Below are 25,033 nucleotides of genomic sequence, written 5' to 3'. Positions count from 1 at the left end.
CAGAAAATTACAGTATGTCATTGTTAGGCTACAGTTGGGGTTAGTTAAATGGTGACAGGTAGTTGATGGGCTAGGGTGATAGATATTGGAATCGATACGATCGATATCTATATGATTGAAAGACATTTTCCATTATATTTTTCATTAGGCAGACAAGACATAGATCCTGTTTAGTCTCTTGGCCTGTGTTCCTGACTAAATTCTGACTAAGCCTTCTGGTGTGGAACTGCTTGGATAAAGTCACAGTAAAAGTTTGAAATAAGACTGCAACATCGTGACAAAGTAATTTCCTAAACCTTCCGACCGCCAGCTGCTTTCCGTAGAAATGTACCCACATGTGTGATAACATCATAACATGAATGGATTTCTATCGCACCTGGCTGTGAGAATATTAAACATGCGGGTGAGATTTCCATTTCAATGATCAGGAGATTTTGGCTAACTCAAAGCAGCACGCGCGCTGTGCTGAGCAGATCAACCCTGGGGAACACGCTTCTCCGAGGAGCACAGAAATACAGTCTCACTCGTCTTCATACACACACCTCAGAAAAGCACACACACACACACAAACACACACCCCCCCCCCTCTCTCTCTCTCTCTCTGTCTCTGTCTCTCTCTCTGTCTCTCTCCTGCTATCCTCCTTAACGAGGACCTATTATCATTTTCAATTTAATTTTTGGGGTCTACAATAGATTTACATGCTTCAATGTTATTATTTTTTGTCAATGTTATTATTTTTTGTCATTCTGTATGTCTCTATTTACCCTCTGTCTGAAACACCTCCTTTGACTTTAAGGCCCTCCTCCTGATGAGCCCAGTGTGCTCTGATTGGTCAGCTGGGTGGGAAATAAGGATTGCGTTACAAGATTGCATCATCTTGTAACCAAGGTAAAGGGCTGGAATTCCAACGCAGCGTCTCAGACAGCTGAGAAAAAGTGTGCTCTGTGGGAGAAAGTTTCTCCCTCTGGGGTGTACGTTGGGCTTTGTAACTTTGCAGACCGTTTACATGCACTAAAAGCTCTCAAAGGAAAGGACAAAAGCTTACAGTAATAGGTCCTCTTTAAGGAGACAGAATATGATGAAGAAGAACAGTCACATTTACTCAAAGAGATCATGTCTAGCTGACCTGGACGATCATCCCTGTTCAAGATGCATGCGGCAAACACACATATACACACTCACACACTCACACACATGCACACAGACAGACACACACACACACACACACACACACACACACACTCTCTCTCTCTCTCTCTCAAACACACACACACACATAACGCACAGTGACAATGGGGATAATGGACATAAATTGACAGTAACATTGTCAAGGACATCGCCGTGCCTCAGCATCAGAATTAATGTCGACATTCATTATCTGTTCAGGCTGTTCAGACTAGGGACACTGCTCAGGCAGGGGGCACTTCTCAGGCAGGGGGCACTCATTCATTATCTGTTCAGACTGGGGGGCACTGTTCAGGCCGGGGGCGTGTGTGCTCAGGCTGTTGTCAGAACTGTGTGGGTGGTGGCAGGTTTCTCACATGGTCCCTTTGGAAAGACGATCGGGGAGAAAGAGAGATGATGATTTCATGGGAGAACATTCTTCATGTTTTTTGAGTGATGGGCAAATAACGATCCGCAAACAGACCGAACACTCGGCCTCATTATAAACAGCACAGTGCCTCGTTGCCACTGTAGAGATCTACATTCTATAAACAGCTATCTGAGGCCTGCTAGGATAACATGGGAGCCAATGTAGCTGTGAGCTAGCGCTGTGCTAGTTAGCGCTGTGACAAGCAGGTGGAGTTTGATTGACAGGGAGCACAGCCTTCTGGATGCTGGATGAAAGCGCCCCGTTTCTTAGTAACCCAGCGAGCAGAGCTGAGCACCATGGAGGAGAGGGAATCAAAGCACACCGTTCTGCTTCCTGCTCGGCTGACATCTCGACCGCGCTGGGAATTAATTAGCCGTAAAAATCAGACGCAAGGAGTGGGAAATCATCGGGCCCGGGATGATACAGCTGTGGGCGTATCTTTTCATACGAGAAGCGGGATCGTTGCGCCTTCGCTGGTTAACAAGATGTGCAAGCCACAGCGGTCACACCCAAAGAGAGGGTATGTATTTAATTACGGAGCATAGGTGAAAGGTCACGCTTTCTCTCCTCCCCAAAGGATTTGAGTTTGCTGTTGGCCGAATCCCTCTGTCATTCCCCTGAACTCATTTGGCCAACATGTTTATCTAACAGTGCTTGAACGGCACCAAACAAATCCATCCTATCAATGCACACGCTGTCATGGACTTAAGCCCAGTATCTGAGTATTGATAGCATCCTTTGGTGCAAATTGACCTGCAAGAATATTGATATGCTCTACAGCAAGTTTTCCTCAGCTAAAACAGTTTTAATACAGTAGCAAGCAAGGGTGAAGAGGAACTAATATTCCTTAATGTTGTTATTGCAAATGTCATGTCATGACTAATGTCCAGACTCTTTTGTGACTGATGTGACTGTAATTTAAACCGTATGCATTATTAAAAAAATAAACAAACCATGAACTTCAACATTTAATACAACCAATCATTTCTTGACACTGGCAAATGGTTTGTTAATATTCCATACAGCATTAACTAAGTCATGGGCTCTTTGACATAAAGTCCCACCCGAAATCTTCACCACAGACACAAGGGTTATGTTTCATACGGGTTTAGCAGCATTATATTTCACTTTTGGTCTCTTTACACTGTTGTTAATAGTTTGCTAATAATACACAAAGCATTGATTATTGCCAGTGTGGACGGCTGTAGCAGTTTAGGATGATGAAGAGGGTCTGGTCACTTACAGTAGACGTCCACCCGGATGGACTTGATGGCCGGCGAGGCCAGCCCGTTCTCGGCCTTGCAGTAGTAGCGCCCCCCTTGGTGGCGCTGGATCTTGGTGATGTGCAGCGTCTCGTTGAACACGCTGGAGTCCTGGAAACGGTCCGAAACGCTACCCGCCGTCTTCGTCCACCGGATCTGCTGAAACAGGGAGAGAGGAGATGTGTGATGGGATTTGGGGCTTCAAACACACAGAGAGAGAGAAAATTCTCCTACCCTCACACACACACACACTCACACACACACACACACACACACACACACACACACACACACTCGCACACAGATCAATACCTAGCCCCCCCCGGGCTACGATGGGGACCTACTATTATGAGACTGTAAAAGAGCCAGATCAGGGTTTAATCCAAACGAGACTCCATCTGCTGGTTGGGTGCCAAAACCAAGCACAGGCCAAATGCAAAGGGCTTCACTGCGCTAAAGAAGTGAAGCAATGGTCAGTGTATGCCTATCTGAGTGGGCTACGTAGGTGTGTGTGTTAGCCTGGGTGCCAGCCGAATTTAGCCCCACCCACAACATTTGAGGTCGGGAAGTTCGGTCTGGCATTGCTCCGTTGGGGCGAAACTATGCCCGAACAGAAGCTGTTCGGACCAATCAAATTGTCAGGGCGGGCTTTATACGATGATGGACAGATGATCAACAGTAAAGTAATCAACCACGTCACCAAAGAGCGCTTGGGTTGAATTCGTTTTCAACAAACATGGCTGCCGCTGGAGAGCTGAGATGTGTAGATTCTGCCATCAACAGGGACAGCGCAAGACATCGACAGCGCATTCATTTTGAAAGAGGAACAGAAAAACGCAAGGCGTTTTTGTCGATCGAAAAGATGTTTTTGCTGTCCTTCCTACGGGATTCGGTAAAAGTTTCATTTATCAGCTGGTCCCGATGGTATACAGCAGGGGTACTCAATTAGAAACCCAAAAGGTCCACTCGCCAAATTTCCATTCAGTCCAGGGTCCGGAACAGTGACGGTCAAAATCCAAAAACATAACTCCAACAAAAACGTTCAAACTAACGTATGCACAAACGGTTATGTGGTCTGGCCTTATTTGTGTGAAAGGTGACACTTTTTTGTGGTTTAAACTTGGGCATAAAAGGTGTGACGGCCAGGCGGAGGCACTCAGTGTTCATTGGGTGTGCTCCTGTATTTGTTTTTCACCATATTCATGGTTGAAAAGGCAGACTCACAACAGTATCTCTATTCTAAACAGTTGTGTTATACTGCATATTTTCAGTTTAAGTACATTGAGAGCAACTAAACCCAGAAAAAATTCCTTGTATATGAAAATGTACTTGGCCAATAAACATGATTCTGATTCTGATATATGTTGAGGTATGCACGCTCTTGTTGTGTGGCTGATCTAACCATAGACATATATACATAGACGGCCCATTGTCTGCTTCAGAACGTTGCTGCGACGTGCCAACTCGCCGCCATCTTGGGGAGGTAATGACTGGCCAGTAAACACATGCAAGTGAATGGGGGAGCTCCTGCTTTTCTGGATAAAAAGCACTATAGCGTTTACATTTCTCAACCGATTTCATTGATTCGTTTATATATTGAATGGTTTATGATCTACGATAAAAAAAAATAAAAAAGTTTTGTCTCCATGTTACTTAGAATCTTGATAGTAAGGCTATAAATCGCCACAGGCATATGTACATACATCATATATGTCTATGATAATCGCTGCTAGACGCTCACTGTTCTTGTGCTCCCACAGCTCATTCACTTTGAAATACGGAAACGAAATCTAAATGATCGAAATAGTGCTTCTTTAACTACTAATATTGAATTTGACCATCATTGAGAAAAACGGAACAGAATCTGCAAATAGCCTAGCATAGCATACTTAAACTACTGACAGAGGAGGCAAATGTAAACAACCATCAAACACCTGCTTTCTATATTTTTATAGCAGTGAAATACACACATTCAAATATACACATTTTTGTACATATACACAATTTGATATAAGCATGACCAAGACCATGCAGTTTTCTTTGCCCTCCGTTATCGTACCTTTTCAAAACTTTTCTGTTAGCCATTTCTGATATGCAGTAGCTATGTAGATACTAAAGCTAGGTTCGTTTATTGTTTCCATGGTAACAGGAGCCGTCTCCGTCTTCGCTTTTCTGTTGGCCATTTCTGATATGCAGCACACGAAGGTACGATAACGGAGGGCAAAGAAAACTATGCATGGTCTTGGTCATGCATGGTCTTATATCAAATTGTGTATATGTACAAAAATGTGTATATTTGAATGTGTGTATTTCACTGCTATAAAAATATAGAAAGATGGTTGTTTACATTTGCCTCCTCTGTCAGTAGTTTGAGTATGCTTTGCTAGGCTATTTGCAGATTCTGTTCCGTTTTTCTCAATGATGGTCAAATTCAATATTAGTAGTTAAAGAAGCACTATTTCGATCATTTAGATTTCGTTTTCCGTATTTCAAAGTGAATGAGCTGTGGGAGCACAAGAACAGTGAGCGTCTAGCAGCGATTATCATAGACATATATGATGTATGTACATATGCCTGTGGCGATTTATAGCCTTACTATCAAGATTCTAAGTAACATGGAGACAAAACTTTTTTTTTTTTTATCGTAGATCATAAACCATTCAATATATAAACGAATCAATGGTTGAGAAATGTAAACGCTATAGTGCTTTTTATCCAGAAAAGCAGGAGCTCCCCCATTCACTTGCATGTGTTTACTGGCCAGTCATTACCTCCCCAAGATGGCGGCGAGTTGACACGCGAGCCAAGGGCCAACGGGGCGTCTATGTATATATGTCTATGGATCTAACTATTACACTGCATGTTGCTTGGTATGATTGCAGATGGTTTATTTTTCTGCCCCTTACCTCAGAGTTCTGCGGGTATTTTTGTTCGAAGTGTGCACGCTTTGTTTCATAGTGACGTTTCACGTTACCACTTTTGACAAGGGCAACCGTCTCGTTACAGATTAAACAAATCGGTTTTGTGCTCCCCACAGGCAGCACAAATGCATACTTGTCAGTCCACTCTGTCTTAAATTCGCGATTTTTGGAATCAACTTTTCTCTTTTTGTCGGGTTTAAAGCACGCCATGATTTTCGTTCGCTGAGAAAAAAATACCGTTCACATATCTATCTGCCGGCATTGTTGCCGTTAGGGACTTTAAGCAGCGACGGTTGAAGGGACGGCTACGGCGTTCGAGTGACAGTTTGCGCACGCGAGATTCTATCTCGACATTTCCTGCCGTTGTAGCCCAACTGTCTACTACGGGAGAGCCACTGGTTTGACGTACTCAGTAATACGTAAGGATTTCAAGCAGGTCATTATACGTTTTTATCGTATTTGACACTGTCACTTCGTTTATATTCGATTCCACCGTTAGTAGCTTTATGGATTATTAGTATATTTGTTAAAGATACCCGCTAATTTGACCGATTTTCCTGTTTGTTCATAGACATGTCATAGTTGCCAGCACCCAAGATGATGCTCAGAGCGAACGTCAGTTTGCCCAAGAAGTAGCCGTTGAGAGTTACAATTAGTTGCTTAGTGATAGTCGATTACCACTACTACGGCAACCCGTTGGAATGTTTCACGGACGCCGTAGCCGTCCCTCAACCGTCGCTGCTTAAAGTCCCTGTTGACACACACAACCTGCGTGACCCACAGAGCTCTCGGCCAACATTGAGTAAGTGAGTGAGTTGTCATAGTGATGTTGTTATATTACAGCTCCTGATTGGACCTCTGGATTGGACACGGAAGATAGAAACCACATCGAGTAGGAAAAAAATATATAGCGCGAAATCACGCACCAATGAAACCTCGCTTGATCATGATTAAATTAGAATTTTGATTTAGGTCCAAATTTGATTGCGTCTGGGTCCAGATCCGGACCGCGGTCCGCCTATTGAGTACCCCTGGACTATACAGTATACTACGTTGCTCTGATTGGTTGTAGGTCTATCCAATTGACCGATAGCGAAACTCCTCCCTAGAACGGCCCTCGTCCAATCATACCTTAGCAACCGCTACTAAGAGAAGAAGGTCCGACAACTTTGAGGTCTGAGCAGCATGGTGAAGCAGTGTGCTTACGGGACTTTTAGATCTGTCACAGAGATTAGAGGGATGCGTGTTTTTTTCCCCGCATTTCCAAAGCTCAAAACACAAGAGGAAAGGTGCCGGCGGTGCATTAAACAGTGTGGGAGACCCCACTCCCACCTCAATATATCGAAAAACACACATATGTCTGCTCCAAAGTAAATGAAGCTGCTTGCAGCTAGCTATGATATCTATCTAGCGAACTACGCTATCGCTAGGTATGATAACTAACTGTCTAGTGGAGAGAACATCCCCAAACAGTTATGGTTCATGACAACTTGTATTATTACCACTACAAGTACATAACTAGTCTCTCCAACTAAAGTGTTAATGTTAAAATCAAAATGTTACCGTCAAAATGTTAATGTTACCGTCTGTAAAATTGCACTCTGAGCTATCCTAGCTAGCGATAGCAAACGCCAGCATTGCAGAACTTTTAACGAACACTTTGTATTTATGCTTGATACAACATTGAACAGAACTTTTAACGAACACTTTGTATTTATGCTGCTGGCGTTTGCTATCTCTGGCCAGGATAGCTCAGCGTGCAATTTTACAGACGGTAACATCAACATCGCTAGCTAGGATAGCTCAGTGTGCAATTTTACAGACGGTAACATTAACATTTTGATTTTAACATTAACACTTTAGTTGGAGAGACTAGCTCGAGCTTAACATACTGTATCAATGTTGAACAAAAGGCCATTATGAAGTTGTTTTATTTTAATCTTTGTGGCATTTTGTGAATGGGCAACCTACTCCTGAGTATCCCAAGGTATGCATAAGGCACAACCTGAGAGCAATAACCTGGCGATCTGATACAAAGCCATAGCATTACATCAGGATCATCATTTTACAAGCAAGTTATCACTACAGTGACTGTGAAATACTTTCAGCAACATGCACACACATCCCTTGAACAATAACGTCACTAGCAGCTATCTTGATCCACACTGGTACGTTACTGTACTGTTCTCTAGATTGTCGCCATCCTAGCTAGCTAGATCGATAGATACCTCCAGTACCAGAGTGTCTCGCCAGAGACGGAATAAATAATAAGAATAAAGAATCTTTGTAGGTTATTAGCTAGCTTGAAATATTATATACATATCTTACCCAGTGGTGAAATAACATGACTAGTCTACAAGGTTTGTGCTGGTTGCATTTAATGAAGAGGTCGTAGGGTTTCTCATTTTTTTTTATTGAGACCTGTATACTTTTGCTTCGATTATTGTTGTGTCCACTTCGTTGTTGATCTTAATATTTTGGATATCCTTCCACTGCATACTGCAGTCCCTTTTGCCTTGATCTGGAGGATATCGTGGAGGTATTACTCCAAAAATCATCACTCACACTGACAGCTATAGCGCTTGTCCCCGTACTCGCCATGGCTTTTAGCTTGACAGTTCCGGGAATTGTGTCGGACGTAGCAACAGTAACTAAGGGGGCGGGGCCCTGGCGATCGGTCAATTGAGCGAAGAGGCATTTTTTTTCCTGGTTCGGCTGAAACACGCCCCATAATCACAGCCCAATGCTGCTCCATATCAGACTCATATTCTGACTAGAATTATGAGTATGACAACGTCATGTTTGTGTGTGTGTGTGTGTGTGTGTGTGTGTGTGTGTGTGTGTGTGTGTGTGTGTGTGTGTGTGTGTGTGTGTGTGTTTGTGTGTGTGTGTGTGCGTGTGTGTGTTCTGAACGGGCGTTATCATTCATCATTTCATGTATGAGGGTTTAATTTGACCTGGCTCTAACCGCCCGTTACACAAAGGCGCTGTCATTCCTCTTAAAGGCGTACCATTGTGTCCTAGGTTATACATTGGCAGTGATTATATAGTGCCTTTTTTTCAAAAGTTTTTCTGAGAAATGAAGCAGTTTTTTTTTCTGTATTCTACTCGTCATTTTCAAAGTGTGCTCGGCCCTTGTTAGTATGCTGAGCTCAATCAGCCTGACAAGAGCCTGACAGAACAGCGTAAGTGATTGCTATTACCAGAATGAACATGTCAAATGTCAAGATGAAAGAATGAAGGCTATATTTAGCCACACATAACAAAGCAGATCATCTTTTTGCAACACTGCTGAAAAAAAGGCTGACTTAAAAGATGCTTTTTCTGCTTTTTTCTGCAGATTGTGTGTCCTGATATGATCTTGTGTTTGCGAACAGGAATAAAATAAATGGTCCTTTGTGAAAGATTACCCGAGTGCAGCACTTTATGAGAATTAGAAAGATTTCAAATGATAAACAGTGGAGGGTAAAAGTTCAATGATGTCAGCTTAAGCTGAAGGAGAACATGCAGTAGATCTGAATATATCGCCATTTCCTGATCTGTCTCAGTCAGGGTTAGGGTGCGTATGTGTATGTGTGTAGGTGTGTAGGTGTGTGTGTGTTTGTGTGTGTGTGTGTGTGTGTGTGTGTGTCTGTGTGTGTGTGTGTGTGTGTGTGTGTATGAGAGAGCACCACGCTTGCAGTAGGAGTCCAGCTCATGCTTGGGAAACTGGCTTGATCCCATCGCCATTGGGTGTGTGTAGAGTGTGTGTAGAGTGCCTGGGCAGACTAGTTCAGATGATTTATGACATTTCTGCCCTTGATCTTGAAGCTGCATTTATTGTTTGAAGCTGAGCACCCATCTGTATCCAAGACATGTCAGGAGATATCACAATTCTTATCGGGTGAGAGATTCGGGAGATATCACTAGTCTGTGTGTGTGTGTGTGTAGTGTGTCCTGGTCGCCTCCATATATATAACACGTGTGTGTTGCTGTGAGTTGTTCGTGCAATAAAAAAACTGACTGCAGTCAGCCTTGTTTGTTTGTTGTTTTGTTATAGAGGGAGAGATGGAGAATATGTCACTAGTCTTATCAAGCCACAGTAATAAGCTGACAAGCATATAGTGTGACTATAACCGAAGTTCAGTCACAACACAGGCCCATTGTGACGCATCGAGAATCGACTGTTGCACATTCGTTACACAAATATGAATTAAATTCTGCAATCCACTCACAACAGGTGCACTGTCTGTGCAACATGTTGTTTAACAGCCAGAGACATGAATGTGAAAATAAAGCAGTTTGTTAATACAGTAATAATGTGATATCCTATGGTCCAGTATAGCACAACTAGCTGTATAATGTGATATCCTATGGTCCAGTATAGCACAGCTAGCTGTATAATGTGATATTCAATTCAATTCAATTCAATTCAATTTAATTTATATAGCGCCATAACAATACAATTGTCTCTAGGCGCTTTACAGAGCCCAGAGCCTGAACCCCCTTAGTGCAAGCACATTGGCAACACGGGCAAGAAAAAACTCCCTGTTAGTCAGGAAGGAACCTTAAGCAGAACCACGGCACATAAGGGGGGACCCATCTGCTTGAGGTCGTCCGGGCGGAGATAGGAAGGGGGGATGGGGGAGGGTTGTGTGGCAGAAGGGGATGGGAAACAACAGGTGTTGTACATATCCTGCGTTTGGTAGGTGTACATAATATATATACAGACATCCGGTGGTAAATACATGATACAAACAAGACCAGTTTAGTGGGTATACACTGTGCTCAAAGGTTTACTGCTACAGGGGTAAGGGGAGTAGGAGCAGAGAAACATGTTGATGGTGGCGATGTTATATATTGTATATAAATGCTAGCATAGGGTATGAGGTAGAGTAAGTGTACGGCAGTGCGGTGGCGGTGGGTGCAATTGGCAGAGGGTTTCTACGGGTAGAACGGGTGGAGAGACTACAGCAGCGTCCCATAGCGAAGATAATCTGGATTAGGAGAGAAAGAAAAAGAACAGAGTGAGTGGGTAGAGTTTGGCTGTCTATATGCATAGTTGAGGAGTAGTGGGGGTGAGGAGCAATGTTTCCACTTCAATCAGCAATTGGAACATGCTACAAGGGAGAGAGAACATTTTTGTTAGTAGACATTTATTTCAGAAACAGATAAGGAGATACCTTTGGGTAGTAGATTTACAGTAGGCAATATGGCCATTTCAGTATCAGTATTATTATAAGCATTAGCAATGTGATATGAGAGGAGAGGGAGGGAGAGAGAGAGAGAGAGGGAGAGGGGCTGCCTGGCTAGGTGTAAGGGAATATTATTTAATATATTATTTAGATTTTAGTCCAGTTTAGTTGATTAGGGGGGTATTACATGTGTTTAGATTTGTTTGGTTTATGTAATTTTGTCTTACACTAGCATCTGTTTACCTATCTACCAAGTGGTCGATGGAAAGCATCACAGGATTGAGAGAACTAAGAGGTGCGCCACCGGGTCTGGCAGGACAGCCTCCCTGCCGTGTCTGGCATTGTCTCTCTCACCCGCTCAGCCCCCAAGCCCAACTAAGCAGGACAGGGGCAGAGCGGGTGTGTATCTATTTTTTTTTTTTTTTTTTTTTAAAGTCCACCAATGGGTTTCTGATGTTCTTAATTGTCCCTTAAGGGTTGGCCTAGATTCTAGGTGTATGTTTCGGTATCCTATGGTCCATCACCAGTATAGCACAGCTAGCTGTATAATGTCATATCCTATGGTCCATCACCAGTATAGCACAGCTAGCTGTATAATGTGATATCCTATGATCCATCACCAGTATAGCACAGCTAGCTGTATAATGTGATATTCTAAGATCCCGTATAGTACAGCTAGCTGTATAATGTGATATCCTATGGTCCAGTATAGCATAGCTAGCTGTATAATGTGATATCCTATGGTCCAGTATAGCACAGCTAGCTGTATAAGGCCATTAGTGGTCAGTGTATCCTTTCCTCTTCGCACACCTTCATATGGCTCTGGGCCTCATGATCAAATGGGTGTCAGGGGAGATCAAAGAAAGGGAACATCAGTGAGAAGGGTGGACATAACACCCCATTAACAGAGAAAAGAGTGTATCTGGTGCACATCTGCCATGAACCTCATGAGCCAGGTTCTTTGTTCTTGGAGAAAAAACTGAACACTAAACTGAAAAGGACAATGGTTGATACAGGGTAAGAGAAAAGAAAGAAAAAGAGAGAGAGAAAAACAACAACAAAAAAAGACAGATTTGACTCACTGTCTCTACCAGATGATATTTGTTGAGGTGGGCTAGAACTGAGATGTCCTTACTTGTGTGATAGTCTCTACCTTCAGCTCTGACTAAAAATGCAACAGGAAGTTCACAGGCTCTCACAGTGAGAAAGAGAGAACAATGCAAAAAAAAGAATCTAATGGCAGCCAACACGTCAAAATATTGCATAACAAAATTCTCTCACAGAACAACCCAACAAGGCTGCGATCAATTCAAGACAAACGGAGTCGATACACACATGGATCTGAGGCCTCAGAGGGCAGCACATTTACAGAGGAGAGCAGGCAAGCTGGAATTAGTTATGAGAAAGTGCCAGACAGAAGAGACACAGCACAGAAAGGAGGGGGGGAGGGGGTAGATGAAGAAAGAGAAAGGCCGATGGAGAGAGAGAGGGAGAAAGAGAGGGAGAGTGGGAGAGAAAGAGTGAGAGAGAGAACGAAAAAGAGAGGGAGAGTGGGAGAGAAAAAGTGAGAGAGAGAACGAGAAAGAGAGAGAGAGAGATAAAGAGAGGGAGTAGGAGAGGGGGAGAGAAGAAGCAGTTTCTGGTGCTGTTCACCTGAACCCTGGATCTGGACCCCAGCAGAATTAGCAGCTTACACTCCTCTCTTTCCCCCTTCCTGTGTGTGTGTGTGTGTGTGTGTGTGTTCATATGTGTGTGTGTGTATGTGTGTGTGTATATACATATGTGTGTGTGTATGTGTGTGTGTGTGTGTGTGTGTATGTGTGTGTGTGTGTGTGTGTGTGTGTGTGTGTGTGTGTGTGTGTGTGTGTGTGTGTGTGTGTGTGGTGTTATGGTCATGGAGAGGAAGAGCTTTTTTGTGTGTGTGTGTGTTGCACCTGGTTACAGTAATCACTTTGTGCGAAACCAGCCTATCGGTGCTTCGCAGACTCTTCGTGCATACAGATCTTACTGTAATCACTTTGTGCAAATCCACCTTTTCGGTACTTCGTAGGGCCTTAGTGCCTTAGATCCTGTAACTAAGGGGCGTTTTCACAACAGATAGTCCAGCCCAAAATCCGAACCAGGTTCATGTTTTTGTTCCACTGTACACATTTGATCCGGTTATTTTTGGTTCCATATGGCAATTTTGCAAGCGCACCAAATAACTTTGCGTGACATCATCACCTACATGCGCTGCGTCTCCCTATACTTGACTCTGATTGGATTGTAGATGGCATTGCACAACGTTCTATATCTAAATCTTTATCTTCAGGTGGATTTGCTCTCCCGTCCACTCATATCCTCTCTCTCTCATCCTGTCGGAAAAATAAGTTGTAAGTTTTCTCACTTTTAAGTGTTTCCACGGCTCATCTTTACTTCTCTTCCTGTTCTTTTTCTTCTTCTATTGTTTAATGGGTAACGATAGCCTGCCTCAACTTCCTGTAACTGGTCGGAAAGTCTGAACCATCCAAAAAGTGTTTTCACACTGTAAACAAACCAATCCATGACACGGTTTGATCCGGACCAAGACCACCTCTTTTGGTCGAATCAAATGTTGGTCTTCTGGTCCAGATCATGGTCCGAGGCACCTTTCACACCTGCTATTTTGGTCGGACCAAGCCGAAAAGTCCAAAGGACCGGACCACCACGAGGTAGTTGTGAAAGCACCCTAATAGCAACCTGCGTATTTATAACACTTAGCACCTACTCTTAATCTACTTAACCCTGACAAAAGTATTTACTGGCAGTATCTATTTGTCCAGTTGTTAGAGTCTGCCCAGTGCTGAAGAAGTTGTTTTGGTATAATAAAGCCAAATCTGTCCGCCTACTCCTCTGGGTAAGCCGAACCCTGATTAAGAAGTAGCTGACAAACACAGCCGGCCTCCTCTCCTTTACTCCTCCTCTCACCATGTCTGGGTCCCTCTGTAATAACTTTGTCCAATCAAACCCATCATCACGTCGATGAACCCCCCCCAAGAGGTCGTATAGACTCTGATGCAATGTGCTGCAAGGTGACTAACACAAACAAATGCATGTCCTAACCAGAAGAGACTTCTTCCTTCCAGCGCCTCAGACGGTAAAGTACACAAAGTTACCGCAATGACAACACATTTGTCACCACCATGCGCACCGCGCTGTCCGCAGATAAAAATCAACATTTACTTCTGCGGGGGAGAGAGAGAGAGAGAGAGGCACGCCACCCCACTTTCATTCCATTTGTTTCCCTGAGAAAATCTCTGCATCGGTCCGTGAGGAACGTGGGCTTTGAGTCGGAGACGGGGAGGAGGAGGAGGAGGAGGGCTAATTGAAATGCAGGGAGCGCCAGTGAAGGCTTTGGCAGTGTATGCTGGAGCACGATCGGACAGTAAATCACCTTCCCAGACTACCTGCTGGGATAAGGCCTGCCCAAATATGGCCAACTGCTTCCTAATTGCCTCACTGGGTCTTTGTCGCTATGTGCGCACAGGCGGGGGGGGGGGGGGGGGGGGCAGGGTTTGCCAGACATAATGGGGAGCGCAGAGAAGTGGCAAGCGGATCACGAACAGGCACGGATCTGGTGGCATGACCACTGACACTGGCACATGGTGTTTCCTCTGGGGCCGACTGGCATGGAGACTGGCAGAACCTCCGCCATTTGTCACACAAACAAACAAACCAATCACAGCATCCCTCTAACCAGGCATCTTTTCCAACTTCCTGCCTGGGCTTTGTTTGAGAATGAAGAACTTCCTGTCTGGTTTTTGTTTGAGAATGAAGAACTGCTTATAATCAGGGCCACAAAAACATACACCTATTGTGTTGACTCGGTAAAGATGACAATAAATTGCAGAGGTATTCGCTGAAGAATGTTCAACTGTTGTTTGCGTTAGCGCATAATGTCTTTAATCTGAATGGCATATTAGTCAAGTGCTTCTCCTCGCTCCGAATGGAAAGTGGCATTAGAGTGGTATTAGTTTAGACTCCTCGCTAAAGCCCGAGATGTCTGGATCACAACATCTCTGCATTAATGAGCGCCCAAAGTGATTGCTTCATCCTCAGCGTTTCGCATGGCTTGTCAGAGGAATCTCCATAACGCCAGAGGTCTCATTATACCAGTGGAGGGGACACATGGTGGAGCCACTGGAGGAAGACCAACGGCATCTAGCAGCTTACAAACAGCAAAGAGACCCACCAGAGGCCATCACAAGAGAGGGGCGGGGGTGTGTGCATCAGCACCCACACACACACACACACACACACACACACACACACACACACACACACACACACACAGGGCAGTGATGTTTCTTTGTGTGTGTGCTGGACCTCCGACAAGTACCTGAGGGAAAGAGGGGTGGGGGGGGGGGCCCTGGGTTCTGTGAAGCACCTTGAGACAATTGTATTGTTTTGGCGCTATATAAATTAAATATAATATAATTGAATTGAATGAATGGATGGATGGATGGATGGATGAATTAATGAATGAATGAATGAATTGATGGATGGATGGATGGATGGATGGATGGATGGATGAATAAATAAATAAAAGAGTGAATGGGCGTGTGTGAGTACATGACTGAATGAATAAATGTGTAAGTTGGGCCAAGGCCCAATTAGAGGGAGTAAAGGTTGTTAAAACACTAAAACACTAAATTCCAAGGCTAACTTGGGTTCTACCTGAGGGTTTCTTCATACACATCGTGAGAGGCTATTTACACATTTCAACAGCACTTCAATTAGCCGCCATGACAGGAACTCGTAAAGCTCTCACTCAGAGCTGTTACATCTTAGGTCTACATCCTGTTATACTGGGCGCACGCTTGACGCCATAACAGTGCAGAGAGGAGGGTCCACGAGAGGCATCACTGCACCAGAGTGGCGAAGCCTGCCTTCAAGGACAATAGGCTACTTCATGGTCCACTGGCAAGTGTTTTTCATTAATGATATTAACAGCTGATATTAAACTCACAGAACAAGTGACTAGGTTTACTTAAACAAGTGCCTGGGCTGTATTAGGCAATGGCAGTGCCATTTCTAACCAGATTCAGCATAAATATATTTGTATGTAGTGCATAATTATCAAAACAGCATTTTTTCACAACACATTTTCTATTATTTCCACGTGCAGAGAGCAGAGAGAATTGGCTCAATGCCAAAACTATTAGTGCCCCTCCAGAGACTCGGAACCGGTCACAGCACGGGCCTAGTGTTCCCCTCTAGGGACATGGAACCTGTCACTCCATGTCACGTCACGTGTCTAGTATGCCTGCTTTGGCTGACTAACAGACGTTTCGAAGTGAACACAGAAAAGTTTAGTGTTGCCAAAAGTGCTGCTTTGGCATCCTGCGTGGCATTCTTCGACTGTCAAACAACAACTCCTAAAAGGACTCATTTACATAAACTAGCTCCAGGAAGTGGTGACGCGCTATTACTGAGTGGTACCAAAGTGCCAAGGAACCACATATGGATAGAGAGAGAGAAAGAGAGAGTGAGAGAGAAAGAGAGAGAGAGAAAAAGAGAGAGAGAGAGAAAGAGTGTGTGTCACTGAGCGGCCCCACCGCGGCGGGGGAGGGGAGTGGAGGGCAGCAGACCTGTCCAGCTCCCGTCCAGCTTTTAATCAGCACCTCCTGTCAGCTGACACTCTCCCCAGCCCAGAGAGGCTCCCAGCGCACAGCCTGCTCATCTGCCCCCGCGGTCGCCGCGGGAACACGCCTGTTGAACACGCCCCGCTGAGCCCAATCTGGAGCATCCCATAATAAGACCTGGTTACAGCAGGAGCCAAGCAGGCAGCGGCCCTTGCGTGCATCATGAGTGACAGGCCCAGAGATTAATGTGACAATTAAATGAATGCAGGGGAGAACGAGGGAGAAAACTGCCTTGGCTCTTCCCTTCTTGTGTGTGTGTGTGTGTGTGTGTGTGTGTGTGTGTGTGTATCAGTGTGTATCTCTGTGTGTATCTCTGTGTGTATGTGCATACTTTCGAAAGAATTTGTGTATATGGATGCTTGCGTATATGTGTATAAGTGTACGCATGAGTGTGAGTACGCGTGCACTTTGGCATAAGTGTGTGTGCTTTATGACCAAACTGACACCCTACTGGTAGTGGCAGGGACAACACCCTGAGCAAAAGCTGCCACGTGATTGGCTCATCTCCGTCGTGTGTCTGCGCGAGGTGCCCCAGGGCAGGCTGGGTATTTTAAAACGTGCCCATCTTGATGGGCATGAAAGGAATTAAACGCTGCTGAAATTGCCAAGCGTGTCACAGTTCAGGGCACAAATGGCTCCCTTCCCCACAGCACAGCCTGCTCCAATCAGCCACGTTAGGCTGAAATAGATACGGCCCCGATCTGGCTCAAATACGGCCCAGATCAGAGAATGGCCTTGGGTTGTGAAACCTGCCAGAAGCCTTCATGTAATCGGGGGACAACACATTTACAGAGGAGAGCAGGCAAGCTTAAATTAGTTAGAGAGTACCAGACAGAAAAGAACACCGCACAGAGGGGGGGATGAAGAAGAAGAAGGAAAGATGGAGAGAGAGAGAAATAGAGAGAGAGAGAGAGGAGAGAGAAAAATAGAGAGAGAGAGAGAGAGAGAGGATAATCGGGGGAAGGGGGGTGACATCTGTGGGATGTCAGATGATGGTCTATGGGCAAACTAGTGCTAAAATAAATAAATAAACTTAAAATAAAAAAAAATAGAATGGAAAAACAAACAAAACAAACCAGGGCCCCATTCGTCGTAAGGGTTGAAGCTAATTGTCCTTTTAGCCCGTTAACATTAGCGAGCTGATTGAGAACAGCAAATATCGGTTCGTCAACGGCTCATCCGCCTCCAAATCATGTGGTTAATTTCAACCAGGCTAAACTTATCAGGGCAATTGCGCGTGCACGTCCTACTTCAAAAGGCAGGAAAGGTCGATCACCAAAACAATGATTTTCTAACGGTATAATGGTTCTAAACTCAAAGAAAAGGGCTCTTTTGTTCTCCGCTGGCGAGCAGGAGATGAACATGAACGCTTATGAAGAATACAAGACCATAATCATGGCAAAATTCAACACCGCCACCGTTGTGAGAGCAAAAGACGAAGCGGTGTGTGAGAATGTCTATACGGTGATATCTATGTATGAATCCGGAACGGTAAGTGTGATATAGTACAGAGGACACCGCTAACAGTTAGAAACTGCAAGGTTGCTAGTTCGATTCCCCTCACCTCCTACCACCGTGTAGTTTTACATTTCCTTGTAAGTCGCTTTGAATCAAAGCGTCTGTTAAATGACTAAATGTAAATGTATTAATAATAAATGCAATAAATTGAAGCAGTGAAAATAAATTGTGTGTATTTCTCTCTATTCTTATCATGAGTCCACATAAATCATTTTCTACAATAATGATATGCTATGGTGTACTAATAACACTGTCATATAATTATGAGTGCTTTGTTCTCCGCATCACCGACACTACAAAAATGTACCACTCGCAAAAAAGCGCAAGACAGTCAATGTTCGACTGTGGTGTTTGCAATAAATGACTCGAGAAGGTCTTGTAAATTAATTATTCCTTGTCGGCTGAATCGGTAGCGCTCATACAAGAACTCATCATGATGGAATAATGGATCTTGGCGATCGCAAAGAACTCTCTCCCTACGCTAATCTAACTATCTAATATCAGTCCTTGGTCAATGGGATCCCTCCTTTTTCCGGGGGTGTGGCAAGCTTATCCAGCTACACTTAAGTTAGCCTGCGCTGGAGCAGGTTAGTGCTAATTGATATGTTACTATGGTGATTTATCGAAAGTTGCTTCCACGAACCAAAAAGAGGGGCGTTTTTTTATCTTAGCCTGAAAATTAGCTCACTAAACCGCTTAGCGAGCTACGACGAATACCCCCCAGGACACAGTGCACTTTCCACTTGTCTTTCCTGTTTCAAGTAAGGGTAAACTGAATACTCCTGCTTTAATTCCTATTGTATTACTGCAATTCTGCAGGTCACGTCTATTTTTTTAAATTCATAATTTTAGCGCTTAATTTTAATTTGTACTACAATGTACACAATTTGTGTGTGTGTGTGTGGCCAACAGCTGGCAATGGCAGGAAACAGTGTTGAGATGGGTCTTTGCTCTCGTGATTGAAACATCACTAGTGTCTCTAATGAGGAACTCTCTTATCTGTTCCAGAACGTTCCGACACTCATGCAACTCATCGCAGGTTTAGTGACGAGCCCGAAGCCTCGGCGGAGTCGTGCGATCTGATCTGAGTGGCTCCCGTAATGATCTCCTCTCAAAGGGAAGTGAGCGGCGCCTGTGCCAGATGAGCGCGGGAACTTTGATCTTCCCCTCACGCTCCCTCTAAAACTTTAATTAACAGGAGAGACATCAGCGGAGACTTCCCCCTGTCAGTAAGCAGAGATAAATTGCGTGCCGGAATGCCTCGCTAATTCAGGAGGCCTCACCTTTTCAGTGGAAATATAACAATCAATACCTATAAAACATTAGCATCATGGACAGGCGCGTGCAAATTAATGGGCTGTGTATTGATCAAAGGGAAATTAAATATTAATTAGGGTAAACGGGCAAAGGCAACTCCCCAGATACACACAAGTCTCGTTTAATTTATCCGATACGGCAAACGCAGCAGTACAGACAGGCAGGCAACTCTGGGAGGAGGAGGAGGAGGAAGAGAGTGCATCGGCACTTTCTTTACCACACAGGTAAGCAGCACATAAATAAATACTAAACTGAGCCTAACCAAACACCAACACATAAATATACTATACACCAACACATAAATATACTATACACCAACACATCAGTAAACACCAACACATAAATACACTATACACCAACACATCAGTAAATACCAACACATAAATATACTAAACACCAACACATCAGTAAATACCAACACATAAATATACTATACACCAACACATCAGTAAATACCAACACATAAATATACTAAACACCAACACATCAGTATATACCAACACATAAATATACTAAATACCAACACATAAATATACTAAACACCAACACATCAGTAAAAAACAGCCAGAGCCGAACAAATAATACAACATGTATGGATCTTCTACAACATGTATGTACATAACTGATCCTGTATCTACACCAGTTCAGCCTCTCAGTCTTTATTTCATTATAGTTCTATTAGTCTCAAAGTAAGTGCATTTCAAAACAGAATTACATTTCTAAGTAAGGCATAATGCATAGTCTGCTGGTCATTATCGAAAAATAAATTCAGAACGTTGGGGTGGGGCATTCAAATCAGTGGAACACTCTGCAGCATTCTAATCCGTATAATAAGACCTCACATAAGCTGCAAATTGAAGGAAGACAAACCACCGACAATTCTGCTACCGGACCGATGTCTTACTGTGGTGTGCAAGGTTTAGTTGAAATATACACTTAGAAATGACCTGTAGAGCCCTATTTTGAGGGCAAAAATAGCTGGCGGATACTGAAGCAGTAAAGGTATGGTCAAAGTCACTACGTGGGCGGAGCCAGGATGAAGATAACTAGTGAAAGTTTGGTTAAAGCCGCCCAATACCTCTTTAGCATTTTTTTATAAGGAATAAACTGCTTTTAAAACATTTTTTTCTGTTGTTCAAAATAAATACATTTGTTGACAATTGTAGCTTGTCAGACCTGTTTCAAAATGCCCTTGTCACATCCCTTTGAACTGGCTGTTATATTGTTAAACATTTTCAGCCTGGAATCTCAATTAGACCTAGAATGTAAAATGTCCAAATAGGTATGAAATATTATACATATTCAATTTAATGAATGATTTAAGTACGTCTATTGGAACGCATTTGCAACATTGGAGCTAGGCACTGAAATGAAAAATGTATAGCTTACATCTCTGCTGAAATGTTAAATTAAAATGTCATGCTAGCATGCATGTTTATGTCGATGAATTTGAACACCTGGACCAACCTAGATGGAATCTCTTTCTGCCTTCCGTTCCGACATTTTGTAGAAAATGCACTGATCTGGCACAGCATTTCGTTTTTAGACTATAATATGTGAGAAACGTCTCTACATTATTGTGTATTTACATTGTGAATGCCCAGCGTTTAGTAAAAGGGTGTTTTCAGTAAAACACGTCCTTTATTAACTCTTACTTTACAAACAAAGGTAGTCAAACAACAGGTAAACCCACCGGCTTTCCCCCAGTGTTGGTGGCACCTTTCCCCTTGTCAGTCCTGCTTCTCTCTGACTCTTAACTCTCTGTCGCACTAGTTATTGCTCAGGTGCCAAACTAGCCTAACCATTTGCACCTGAGCTTGCAATCAGTAGATGGTCTGACCTCCCTAGTCCCCAGAGCACCTCCCCAGTGTCCTAGAGCAAGCCCTGTATAGCCCTGTTAATGTATATGACCTTTCCCAAGGCAATTCACAGACTTTTAGACCAAGTGGGACCCTAAGTGCAGCTTGGGGTACCACAACATCATGGAAGACATTTGTTTACAGCTGACTGAGCATTTCATTATCAGGCGCTCAAGTCTTTCAAGGGGGTTCACCCAAATTGAACCCTTTAAACTCTTTAAAACGACCATTTTATTCATTTTTAAAAGCCTGGCAGGATATATGTGAACTCCGAGGATATCCAAGATAGATTAATTACATTACCCATAACACAGGTTTGCCCCTGCTTCCTTGCTAATACAGAAATATGTAGGAATAATATGCCACTCTTCCAATAAAGGAAACGTGATATTTTTTGCCAGACAGATGCACCAGACTTGGGCAGTGATGGTTTGGGATTGGTGCATTCAAACGCTCCCTGTCAGAGCAGAATATGTTGCCACACCTTTACCCAAAATCCACGTCTCCACGGGCTTCCTAATTTATCGCTGGAATTCAAGACAATCTGCCTGTGCAGAAGAGGCTGACACCACAAGCCATTTTTCGCTGCCAAACTAGGGCCCTTAGAGTGTAACTGGACCCGAATACTCATTGATAACCATCATGGGGTGAAAAGGGAGAAGATTACGTCCAATAAATAGATAAACATGCTGTAGGCTTCATTACAGTAACATGTATTCATTTTGCATAAACACTTATCCCCACTGACTTACAGTCCTGGCTGGGTATAAGTTTCATCCGTATTTGTGCTCCTTGGGACTTGACCCTTGACCTTGGTGCTCCCATTAAGTATAGGGCTGTGGAAGTTTGGTTCACTTTGCAGAGACACTCAGTGGGGAGAATTCTGAAGAGCAATAAGATGCTAGCGGATTAGCGCCGCAGCTCCCAGCACTTCTCCATCTTCAAAGGGGAAGACGACAGGAGCACAGCTGCAGCCTCCCTTCTCTCCTTCAGGAGATTAATTAAGAGGGCCGATGCTGCTGTTCTCTTTAATGTTGTAATTGTCCAAATTTGGGAGATCAGCGTCAATGACGCTCAAAACAAACAGCGAGCGAGGCGATAATTTCATCTCATGCGATCTCCGAAGTTGGAGTTTGTGTTTGATTAAGCCGTTGCCATATGGGAATAGGTTTCAAAGCACAGACGATGAAAGATTAGCGTGTTGTGAGTTGTGTTTGGTAAGGCAAACAGAGCTGGAGAGGTCTTTTCAGGACACAGCATAACATTCAAACTGTGTACGTAGTACCACACATTTATACACATGGCCTTTAGGAATATGTCCAATTGTATTCAATAATCTTTGTTATATGTTTTTTTTGCAGTCAATATTGAGGCCAAAATACTTGCTGTCAGATCTGCATTACATGTGGTCTGGATGATCTATGAAAGGTTCTGATATCCTGCAGTTCATGTGTTTTGCTGTCACATCCTGTGTCTCACCTGAGGCCTAGGGTGTCCAGTGACCAGGCAGGTGAGCTCCAGGGTCTCTCCCTCCCTGATGGTGTAGACTCGCTCCGAGTAGCGCTCCTCCTCCACGTTGCAGGCATGGCCTGAGTGCACGATCCGCACAGTAGGGGGCGCTGTGGAGAGACCAGAACAAGCAGGGTTCAGAAGGTAGCATGAGGAGGTAAACCTCTCAGTGTCGAAACAGAGGCTGACTCTGATACAAATGCGGTCAGTCAGCCAACGAAAATGAATCGCCATCCCAGACCTTTCATAAACAGCACAGATAAATACACATGAATGTGTTTACATCCACTTAGGGGTTGCGGCCCTTGTCATTTGCAAATGGCAGTAATTGAATGCTGCTCAACCTATTTGTCCAGGGAAACATATCAGAACTAAAGGCCGGGCAAATGTAAACAGAGCTATTGACTGCTCCTCATCACAAGAGCAACAGCAACAGCAGCAGCAGCAGCAGCAGCAGCAGCGGTAGGAACAGAAAGGATCTTAAAAGCATCACACCATGAACATTACAAACAGCCCTGCTCTTACAGGAACCTCTGAACACTAGAAAAGACAAGAGAGAGAAGAGACAAAGACGAGAAAAGAAAATAGAGAGAAGAGACAAGAGAGAGAAGAGACACAGAAGAGAAAAGACAAGAGAGAGAAGAGACAAAGAAGAGAAGAGACAAGAGAGAGAAATGAGAGAATGAGGATGAAGAACAGAAGGAAAATAAACACACACACACACATGCTCACACACAGAGATAGAGACAGAGAGAGAGACATAAACATGCGCTCACATGCTCACACACATAGATAGAGAGACAGACAGAGAGAGAGACATAAACATGCGCTCACAGATGTTTGTACTTCTTTGCCAGAACTAAGACATGTGCAGAGGCATAACGTCGCTAAGCCTTGGTGAAATGTGTGTGTGTGTATGTGTGTGTGTGTGTGTGTGTGTGTGTGTGTGTGTGTGTGTGTGTGTGTGTGTGTGTGTGTGTGTGTGTGTGTGTGTGTGTGTGTGTGTGTGTGTGTGTGTGTGTATGTGCCAGTGGGTACAGCCAACCGAGGCAGTTGGTCTCTAAACGGCCCACAGTGATTCAACTACAAGCCCTCCTACTGGACAGCGAGGCATATTTGAAACACACACATAGATTAACATAAACACACAAAGATGCATCGCACACACACATACACAAATAAACATGCACAAATACTTACTTACTTACACACACACACACAAACAAATAAACAAACACATACTTACACACACACTATGAAATAGTGATGCAGCAAACATCCTAATTTAGCACTGATAAAAGCTCCATTTGCACTGTATAACGATTTGTAGAATCTAATCAATCTAATGTCAGTATCATACTGATAGCTTTGCCATATCCATTGGTAGTACTGCATCGACTCAACCACAGCCTCCATTAACCTCCATTAACAGCAGAAGCACTGGCATCCCATAATTCATTCAATGCCATACAAAATGGGAAGCTACATGTGGTGGCTGACAAGCTCAAATTGGAAGCGAGAGTTTACAGATCACAATGCAAGAGGGAGAAGCCTCATCTCACACTCATAGCGAATAACAAAATCCAAGACCAGCATTGTTCGTGCACATCAGGATAATTCATTCATAATTTAGGTAATCAATTTGACTTCAATTCACTAAGTTGGAGAGGCATTGAGAGGTAGACTTACGTTTATTAGTTTAATATATTAGCATTAACAATAGCGACGATAAGCTAACTTTAGCTATCTAACTAGTGACAAGTGTATTATACACGATGTTGCCTTATCTGAGAACAAATGTAAACATACATGTTTATCTTCTTTACATTGAGTTGACTGTGTGGCCTGCCACACTGTTTTATCCACAGGAGGCATTTGGCTGGTTTTGTTTTGGTTTGGGAAACGGGATAAAATAAACCCCATTGACTAGCCTCTCAGGATATCTCGTATCAGTGTTGCATCTACTGCCTGCACATTGTTTGTAATTGGTTTCACCTTAGGTCATTATAAAACCCCATAAAACCAGAGCAAAATCACAATTTCTGAGCCCACTCTATGGAGTTGTAAGGTCAATATGTCAGAGAGCAGCTGGGACTGAGCTGGCATTGGCTCGTCTGCATTTGAAGGGCGGGACTTAGCGATAGATAAATTGCAGAGCAGGTGAGGGAGCTTTCACCTCACCGCGTAACAAGAGATGCCTTGAAGTTAAGCATGC

General features: G+C 43.7%; 1 protein-coding gene across 5 annotated transcripts in view; it reads right to left on the bottom strand.

Annotated features, from left to right (window-relative positions):
* The window catches only part of LOC105909561 (MAM domain-containing glycosylphosphatidylinositol anchor protein 2-like), a 219,706-nt gene that overhangs the window by 135,588 nt on the left and 59,085 nt on the right, over positions 1 to 25,033 (bottom strand). For 3 of the 5 annotated variants that reach the window (XM_031581962.2, XM_031581965.2, XM_042709933.1), the window contains exons 2-3: positions 22,789 to 22,928; positions 2,839 to 3,016 (exon numbers count right to left, since the gene is read on the bottom strand). In XM_031581962.2, coding sequence (XP_031437822.1) covers positions 2,839 to 3,016; positions 22,789 to 22,928 — 318 coding nt within the window. The remainder of the gene's footprint in view (positions 1 to 2,838; positions 3,017 to 22,788; positions 22,929 to 25,033) is intronic. The other 2 variants (XM_042709932.1, XM_031581968.2) reach the window with 1 other exon arrangement.

This window comes from Clupea harengus, chromosome 15 (genome assembly GCF_900700415.2).
Source record: "Clupea harengus chromosome 15, Ch_v2.0.2, whole genome shotgun sequence".
Lineage (NCBI taxonomy): Eukaryota > Metazoa > Chordata > Actinopteri > Clupeiformes > Clupeidae > Clupea > Clupea harengus.
Note: the sequence above shows the minus strand (reverse complement) of the source record. Positions and strands in the feature narration are given on the sequence as shown.